At 35.0% G+C, this 9,874-nt stretch overlaps 1 protein-coding gene across 1 annotated transcript; it reads left to right on the top strand.

Annotated features, from left to right (window-relative positions):
- The first annotated feature begins 1,192 nt into the window (after positions 1 to 1,192).
- On the top strand, positions 1,193 to 9,492 carry LOC126705732 (uncharacterized). The gene is made up of 6 exons (XM_050404902.1): positions 1,193 to 1,423; positions 4,597 to 4,809; positions 5,588 to 5,683; positions 6,954 to 7,099; positions 8,536 to 8,755; positions 9,035 to 9,492. Exons 1-6 carry the CDS (start codon positions 1,289 to 1,291, stop codon positions 9,221 to 9,223), a joined length of 999 nt encoding a protein of 332 aa, XP_050260859.1. The 5' UTR covers positions 1,193 to 1,288; the 3' UTR covers positions 9,224 to 9,492.
- Positions 9,493 to 9,874: the final 382 nt, after the last annotated feature.

Genomic DNA, 9,874 nt, shown 5'->3' with positions numbered 1-9,874 from the left:
GTTCTAGTGGTTGATTTTGTGGTCGATTTTTGATGTTTATAGTTGATTTTTGATTTTGTGGCTGTGGGAGTGTGTGTATTAGAGGAAGAAAGAACATGATGAGGGAGGGTGTTAGTTTTGCAGATGGAGAAGAGAGAGAAAAAAAGGAGCGAATAAGAAATTATTAAAATATTAAATGCACATGCTATAGTAACCGTGCATATATGTACGGTTACTATAGCAATTGTACATTTGTGCACAATTTTACACCCACTGATATGGGTGTTTTTTTGCTCAAAATGTATAAAATGAGCACCTTTTTCTATTTTGCACAATTTTTCATCAACTAATGTAGTTGCTCTTAAAAGGCCTCAATTATCATTAAATCAATAATTTAAAAGAGTAATTTCACCAAAGTTTAGGTCATCATTAATGCTTTATAGTTGCCAAATTAATTAAGTGCATGCAATCCTACCATTATTTGTAGTCTTGACCAATGAGATCATGTCATGTCATTGGTTTTAAATTGAATTCTCATGCAATCAAAATTAATTGTTTGTAATCATACATGACCAGATTCGACCACGTAGATGCATTTTAACCATTAAAACTTAATTTTCATGATATATATTATTTTAGTGGTCCGATTGAAGCCGATGACCTATTATTTTGATCTATACTACTTGAAGACTTATTTTATATGAAAGCAACAATAGGAAATCAACAGTCAAATACAATCTTACCCTGGAGGCATGAAATTACCATTTTGCTAGGTTTTTTTTTTTTTTTTTTTTTTTTTTTTTTTTTTTTGAGAAAGAAAGTAATGACAAATAAATAGAGACAAAGAGAAAAAGATTTTTAGCTAAAGGTAGGATAAACTATAAAACTTATAATAAATGTCTAAACTATAAAGTCTAAAGTACATAGGTGATAGAACCATTAATGGATGTTGTGATGCGGCGTGGAGTTTCTCCCCATGTGCAACCCCAAGTCCCACCCCCACTCATTGGGAATATAAAAACTCTAAACCAAGGACGTCTTGGCTTACGTTTACCAGGAGTCCAGGAACATCAACCAACCCATTTTAAGGATCGTGCAGAGAGAGACAGAGAGAGAGAGAGAGTGTACAATATCACTTTTGCTTACATTGTGGAAACTTCCACAACATCCCCACACGGCACAATCCGCGGGCCCCCACTGACCACTGACCACTGCCACTGGTTTTTTTTAATATATATACAGTATTGGGTTTTAGCCAAATCCACCATTGGAGAGTACTTGAAAGAGAGAGAATATAGGAAGAGAAGAAATGGGTTGGAGAGGAATTTTGGGTTTTGAGTATGGTATAGTGCAGGGACCATTGGGACCTGATATTTCTTCACCAGAGCTTGTTGCTGCTGTTGCTAATGCTGGTGGACTTGGCTTCCTTCGAGCCCCTGATTGGGTATTTCTTTTTTTTTCCTTTTCCTTTTTCCCTTTTGACTCATGTGAGTATTGGCCAACACATAACTACATCTTTGATCATATGCGAAATCTTAATTAGTCTTGTGTAGTACGGTTTTATAATGATCCAATTGGAAAATCCTATCAGACTAGTTGAACTCAGATAATCCATGGATATTATAGGTATGATTTCTTAAAATACTGAATTAGAGCCTAGGTAATGTGTTTATAGATCATTTATATACTGTGACCAGAAAAGCCTAAAATCTTTTGTGATGATAATGGACAATGAAATTAATCTTAAGGCCTCGTTTAGTTGATAGTTTTTGTTAATTCACTTTTGCTGTTGACCTCTTATTTGATTGTGCTTATTTGTGTAGTTTTTCAATAATGTTATTTTAATTGTGATTATTTTTTAGGTTAAATTCAGTTGTTCTGTATTAATATTTCAAAGTGGTGAATCAGATTTTTTTTTTTTTTTTAAATTTTTTTAAATTTCAAATCTATATAAATGTGTTGGAAAATTTGTATTTTTCATGCGTGCCAAGTTCTTGTAAAAGATAACACCTTGCAAGCCGTTCTTATTAAACTTTTCTCAATATTATGTCCAAATGATAGAGTTGAAATCACTAAGACTGCATGGATTGGTTAAAAATCCTCATTTGCTTGAAAAGTCACTAGATACTTATCAGATGATGTTAAAGGCCAGTGATGCATGTGAAGCATGAGACTGGTAGATGACTAGGTTTGTAAGGTCAATAGACAGTTGGTAGGTTGGGCCAATGAGATCGGTGGACTGCAAGAAAAGGAAGCCAAAGTAATATGACACTTGAGGACATTGTAGTCAAAGGTGTGCTGGGCCCTCGCCTAAGCTCTTGGGTGAGGTGAGGCACACCTAAGGCACCTTTTAGGCTCTTGGGCAAGGTGAGGTGCTCCTAAGGTTCCTTTGAGGCTATAAGGCGAGGCGTGAGGCACTTGACTTTAGAGCCTAGGTGAGCAAGGCAACCGCCTTAAGCCATAAAAAGGTTGCTAAGGTGAGAGACTCAGTTTTTTTTTTGTTTTTAATTTTTAAATTTTTTATAGAAGTTTGTAAAACCTATTTTTAGATGATTAATTTAAAAATGCATGTTATAAAACCCATTGTAAGATAAATTAATGGGTTTGGTTAACCGGTGCTTTTAGGGAATTTGTTAATGGATCATTTTAGGAAAGTTTTAATATATCTTTTATGGGAAATATAAAAAGCTTTTAAAAAAATCAAATTACTTTTTTCTTTTCCCATAAAAAGTTTCTAAAAATACTTTTTAAACCAATGTCCTTAGGGCATCTATTAACTTTTCCCTAAATTAATTTACAAAATTTTGTTGTAAAACTTATTGTTTGATTAATTAATTTATAGTAGAACCTTGTTTTAAAACCTATTGTTAGAATAACTAATAGAGGCTAAACCATGTTAACCCTATTTTGAAATAACATGATGGACCTAATTTCTTCATGCAACGCATTTAAAAACACTTCGTTATAATGTTTCAATACACTAGGTACAAATAATTTAAGTACTATATGTATAACAAATATATTAAGATTTGTTGCCTCGCTTTATTCGGGCTAGTGCCTCTTTGTTGCCTCATGCCTCAAGTGATAGAAGGCCTTGTGCCTTGAGGTCACCTTTTGCCTTTGGCTACCTTACTTGAGAAGGAAGCATGAAAATGTGTTTGGGATTTTTTCCAAACGTTGTTTACAGCAGGGGATAAATTAAGACTAAGCTTTGTAGGAGTGAAAGCAATTTAGCATGAGAGGGAACATGTACACTATTCACGCTATGGTATAGATCAAGATGAGTCCTATAGAGTGGCTAACTATGGTGGTGAGAGAGTAAACTGGGCTCTGCTATACCATGTCTGTAAAGATGAGATAGGGCTATACTATCATGTGAGGATAAGAAAATATCAAAAGAATCAAAGAGAAGAAGAAAGAGAAATAAATAAGTAATCAGTGTGTTTTGGCCTTAGAAAACTGCATCTAAGGTGGAAAACCCTAAACAGCTACATCACTCTAATTAAGTTCTCTATTTATGATAATGAAGCCATTTATATGAATTAGATAGGGCAACCCTAGACTAGCCATAGGGATATTGTGCTTGTACTATAGTTAGGATTAATTACTTGCGCTTAAATAAATTAGGATTTGATATACAAACGCGCTTGGCCCTTGATATGAATATTGATGCAAACAAATGTAACTTAAATTAAACTCTGAAGCACCTTTTTAGGACTTCTCTGTTCAGTTGGAATGTTTCATTTTTCATTATGGGCTTGGAGCACTAATCTAGCTAGATTGCCTTGTTGATATGCTCCTTGGGGCAAAGTGGAAGACTAAACCCTTCTATGGGCAACTCACTGGTGAGTAGGAAGTCTCAAATACAAATAGAATTTGGAATAGAACAGCTAGAAGTAGAGATAGAAAAAAGGGTATTGAGTAATTTTCAATGAAGAAGTGGAGTGGGGATGGTAACTTGGGTAAGCTTGTTGAGTTGACTCGGAATAGAAACGAATAAGTTCTTTAACAGCCAACGAATTGAAAGGTGGGAATTTGAATATGTTGTTGGGAAAAAGAGGTTGAAGAAGTTTGCATTTGGGAATGCCCAAAATAGATCTAATTGGCATTTAAGAAAAGGCAAGGAGGAGACAAATCAGTTTGGAACTTTTACTTACTAGACGCTAGCAAGATCATTTGATCTTTTCTATTAACGGTATGAAATAGATACCCCTTTTACCTTAGCACATTAGTGTAAATAAACCACAAGGTGCATCTGTGTTTAATAGGCAAATCACAAGGATGACATATGTAATTTAACTTATGTCAAATATGCAATAGAAACCCCATGGAGCCATGAGCCATATGGTTCAATGGTGTCATCCAGTTCTCCCATAGGGGATAACCTAGGTTCGAAACCCCCCTTGTAATAAAAAAATGGAAACATTGCTTACATTTTAGTGTGCATTTATTGGATTAAGAGTCCACTAAAACCTTTTCGTTCTATTCCTTTTCCAGGAAAAGATAGGTAAAACTTTTCCATTTTATTGCTAGTTTGATTTATAAATGCGCTACAGTTCTAACTTTAATTGAAATTTTTAGCATACATTGTTTATCTTTCAAGTTTACCTGTTCCAGGAGTCACCAGAATACTTGCGGGAGTTAATAAGGAAAACTCGAACCTTAACTGACAAACCATTTGGGGTTGGTGTTGTTCTGGCATTTCCTCATGAGGAAAATATAAAGGCTATACTGGATGAGAAGGTAGCAGTCTTGCAAATTTCCTGGGGTGAATGTTCCAAGGAGCTTGTACTTGAAGCTCATCGTGCTGGGGTCAAGGTTGTTCCCCAAGTAAGTGTTGACTACATGTTTTGATTTAGAAATTAAAAAAAGAAAAAGAAAAAAAGAAGACATGTTATATGGGTAATATTGCGTTATTTGGCTCATTGACTTGGATGTGCATGATATTAGTGGCCCAGTGGTACTGTAGCATTTTCATTTAGTCTGACACATTGTAATCATATAAGGCACCATTAATTTTGCTTAATTGAATGTATAAAATGCATTACAGTTCAATTGTGTCAGAAAAAAGCAAAACAAAGAAAGAAAGAAAGGTTCAAAGTGAACTTGTTCAACCCCAATGGGTAGTACAATCAAGTGAAGAGAATGTCTTATGAAGCAAAGATCACAAATTCAAATCTCCCATTTCTCTCCCTTAAGGCCAAATGTCACTTATAAAAAGAACACAAAGAATATATCCATACCTATTCAAAGTGGGCTGATATGTAACCATTGAAGCAAACCATGTGAAAAAATAAACATCAAAATCCTTTCCATCATTTTACCAAAGTTTACTGGTGGCTTTGGTGTAGAATCTTGTATCTAATTTGGTTTGCATGCACTGTACAAAATCAACTATTGGCCATTGAAGGTGTTCAAAAAGTTTTGCATTAATGATAATACTCTTAAATTTTAAATGGCTCAAAGGATTCATTTATTGGGTTCTATTTGAATAACATAAAGGATTCATGTTGGGTGTTAATTCCTTCTCACAAATGCATTTATTATACTGCAATTCCAATTGTTTTCCTTGGTGATTCTCATGAATTACATGGATTTTCTGTTGAAGATTGGGAGTGTAGAACAAGCAAAAGAAGCAATTGAGGCTGGTGTGGATGCAATTATTGTCCAAGGGCTTGAAGCAGGAGGGCATGTACTTGGGAAGGTATCAGTGATTGTTGGTTTTAGAAGTATTATTGTAATTTTATGCAATTATAAATATCTGATAACTAGTTGTTTGGACCAGTAAATTATTATGCAATAACTTTTGCAAATAAGAAACTCAGAATGGGAGAAAGAAAGGAAAATATATTGTGGGTGGAGAACCTGACCTTTCAAATTATGCACAAGTTAAAGTAAAGAGAACAAGGCCCCCAGGTTGAGAAAAAGTAAAAAAAAAAAAGAAAAAAGGAGAAGATAAAGGAAAATAAGATAAACAATTTATGAGTCTTCATTCTTTGAAATTCTCTTTTGGTCTTGCCAATGTTTATCAGAATATTTACCAAATTTGGCTTATTCTTATAATTATTTTCCTTAGCATTGATGTTAGACATTCATCATTTGTTCAGCATGCCTTTCCTCTTGAACATCATGTGCCTTTAAAATATAAGCTTGCTTGTAGGAATTGAAGAATTGAGGACAAAGTTTCAGTTGTATAACATAGCAAATTCATTTTTCAAAGCATTTCAAGCATTTGAAACCTTCTAAATTGTTCATAGTAGAGTGATTAAATTTTACATTGGCCGTCAACTTACCACAAGCCTCATTTTTATGGGCTAGGGACTGGTTGAGACTAGTTATGCTAGATGGTACTGAATGTTAGAGGTAACATATTCATAAAATGAGTGTAACTAAAAAGAAAATGTTAAGATGGATGAGTGGAAATATAAGGAAAAATAAGATTCAAATGAGATAATTCATATAAAGATAAGGGAGGTCTCTATTGATGAAAAGATGAGGGGGAGTTGCTTGAGATGGTTGGTCATGTTTAGAGGAAAGTGATTAATGCATCAATTAGAAAAAGTGAGTTGGTTCAAGTTGAGGGAATGAAAAAAGGTAGTGGAAGGCCAAAACTAACTTTAATAAACGTATTAAAAATGGACATTTTAATAAGGGAGTAACACAATGTATAACCTTCCAGTATCTCTGGTTTACTCCCTAGGGGTGGGTCCAAAGGGCCATGCCTTGGTGAGGTTCCACGTCATAAAAAAAACAATAATTATTAGAATTGAAGTGTGATTTGAACTGTTGTCTTTACAATGGTGTCAAACTGAATTTTATAGAAGTTCCTTGTGAGTAGCATTAAATATATTTTGCATTGATGAAATTCAGTTTATGTTGATTTTACTTCTTGGTTCTATGCTGTTCAATTTATACTCGTTAAATTGAATAATTAATTATGTTTTGATACCCTTGTCTTGTTCAATTATTCTCAGGAAGGTTTGATATCATTTTTGCCAAGGGTAGTTGATCTTGTTGGTGATAAAGACATACCTGTGATCGCTTCTGGTGGTATTGTGGATGCACGTGGTTATGTCGCTGCACTGGCCCTTGGTGCTCAAGGGGTTTGCCTAGGCACCAGGTTTGGAACATTTTAATTTATTGTAAATACATTTAAAAGAACTCATTTGGTCAACCATGCAGCGGTATGTTAGCATGCATAGCATACATTTAGGTCTGGTTACACCTATGATGTGTTTAGGGAAAGCCAAGATAGATCTTTGTGTATGGTTTTTTCCGTTTTCTTTACTCCATTTTCATTCTCCCCTCCATCCACCTATCAACACTCCATCCTTTCCCCATGGAACACCACCTTACCTAACCTTCACACCACATAACTGACATCCTACATCAGCCCACCAAGAGTTTCCAATTCCAAGATTTGTTGGAAAACATTGAAACCCAACCATATTTGGTTTAACTGTGCCTCACAAGCTTCCTTGGGTAAGTTTGCTGATTGCCAAAACTTTGTCAGCCATATATGTGCTTCACTGAACTTGCTTCTCTCTCTCACCTCAAGATGCCACCTATCTTGCCTGAAAATTGGCCTTTTCAACTGGAGATTGAGCCACTTTGGTTTCACAAGTTTCCCATCCAATTGAAATAACCCTTCATCAACTAGATCAGGTGTCTGCCTGGTGGAAGCATCTTAACTGGGGTGAAGAACTTATGTAGAGAGGCCAAAGAGTTTTCTGGCCAACTTATGTAGAGAGGCCAAAGAGTTTTCTGGCCTAATCCCACCACCATCCATGGCATTTGATAATCACATGAATGTATAATTATTAGGCAAGTCCAGACTAAGTTATTCCTGGATTGTAATGCACCAAATGTGTGATTTGAACTATTTAATCTTAACTCTAATCTGAATCCGGCATGTGAAATGGGACCTTAGACAAGTATGCTGCCATAAAAGAGGGATTTTTGGTTGACAGACACAAATGTGATTATCTCATATATACGTTTGAAAAGGATATTAAAATGATGTTAATTTGTTCCATATGCTGTAATATAATTGTTAATTCTTTTGTGTGTGTGTGTGGTTTTTTTTTTTTTTTAATCTGAAAAAGATATATATAAAGCTGTCACTAAGATGTATACACATTAATTTGGGTTTTATTACAAATAATATTCTGGGAATGCTGCTATTTGCTGTGCAGGCATGATAGAATTCTGCCTTCAAGTGCTTTACAAACAAAAAGGAATTCTTTTCATGTCCCAATGATCTCAAATATTGGACTCTTGTCCTGGGAGTTTGCTTCATAGCAGGATAACTTTTATTAAATTCATTCTATTTTTTTAACTTTGGAGAAATAGATGAGATAGTTATGGTCAAGCATTCATGGTTAACTTGATATTATTTTTCAAAAAATAAAATCATGGTTAATTTTAAGATAATGGAATCTGGACAGGGCCCATAATTCTCAACTTTATTTTACAAATCCTGACCTTATCTTTAAACGTGGATTATTTCATAATGTTGTTACAATTATAGATTGTTATATTGGAATTGTATTCCAGGTTTGTTGCAACTTTGGAAAGCTTTGCTCATCCTACATACAAGAGGAAGTTAATTGAACTTGACAAAACTGAGTACACCGATGTATTCGGCCGCGCAAGGTGGCCTGGTGCACCAGAACGTGTTCTGCAAACGCCTTTCTTCAATGATTGGAAATCCCTTCCTCCTCTTGAGAATGAACTCAATCAGCCTGTTATTGGTCGTTCAACAATACATGGCGTGGTGAGAGTCAACTTTTTCATATTTGATAACAATAGCATTTTGTAGTTTAGCCTTATTCCCTCTCCTATCTTAAAGTGATTTTTTTTTTTTTTTTTTTTTTTCATATTATTTGATATGATGACAATCATTTTGAGGATTTCAAGATGTCATCTTTGCAAATGCTTAATTTCTATACAAATTCATTATAAACACTGGTTTTTGTATTGAATTTATCCCAAAACTATCATGATCATTCTATTCTAGTTGTTCTGTGCTTAAACTCACTTTCTTGTTCATTAGGAAAAAGAAGTTAAACGTTTTGCCGGTACTGTTCCAAATTCGACAACCAGAGGTGATATTGAAAGCATGGCAATGTATGCTGGCGAAGGTGTGGGCCTTATCAAGGAAATATTACCTGCAGGTGAAGTTGTCCAAAGACTGGTTGAAGGAGCTCAGCATCTGATCCAGCAAAAATTGAGTGGCATATGACCCAAGGTAAAACTAGATAGCCAAATGGCTTCTAAATGTGGTTGATTTTGCAACTCGATTACTGTAGAAAAGGTCTGAATTTTGCCATATTCAGAGACTATAGAAGAGCGGATCATTGGCAATTTTCTGTTCATACCATGTCTCTTGTTTGTGTGTGCATGTGCAAATGTTTGCATCTCTGTGTAGCTTTCTCAATAAATTGTCTTGTAAGCATTTGTATCCTAATGTATGGAAATAAGTTAAAGCAATGGAGAAAATAGTTAAGGAAATGGATTTTTTTTTTCTCAGTTTGGTTTACGTTATATATCTGCCTCCTCCTTCTCCATATCTTCTATTGCCTACATGGGAGAGGCTCCATAGAGTGTGAAGCCATGGAATAGATCTGCTGTTGTCAATATTTGGAATTGAAAGAGGAAGAAGGGATCTAGTGTGTGAGAGATTTTTTGGTGAGTACAAGACAGTTTTGAGACTTTTTGACTGTAATGATGTAGAAGATGTTGGGATCCCTTTTTGAGGGTGGTCAAGTGTCATTCGTTGAAGAGATGGCATTGTTAGTCCTGAACTTGTTTTTGGAGCCAAGCTCAGAACCTGAACATATATTTCGAGCTATGCTCGGAACTCACACAGAGGAGGCTTAGTGTCTATAATTGC

Source organism: Quercus robur, chromosome 11 (assembly GCF_932294415.1).
Source record: "Quercus robur chromosome 11, dhQueRobu3.1, whole genome shotgun sequence".
Lineage (NCBI taxonomy): Eukaryota > Viridiplantae > Streptophyta > Magnoliopsida > Fagales > Fagaceae > Quercus > Quercus robur.
This window is presented reverse-complemented; position numbering and strand designations above follow the sequence as displayed.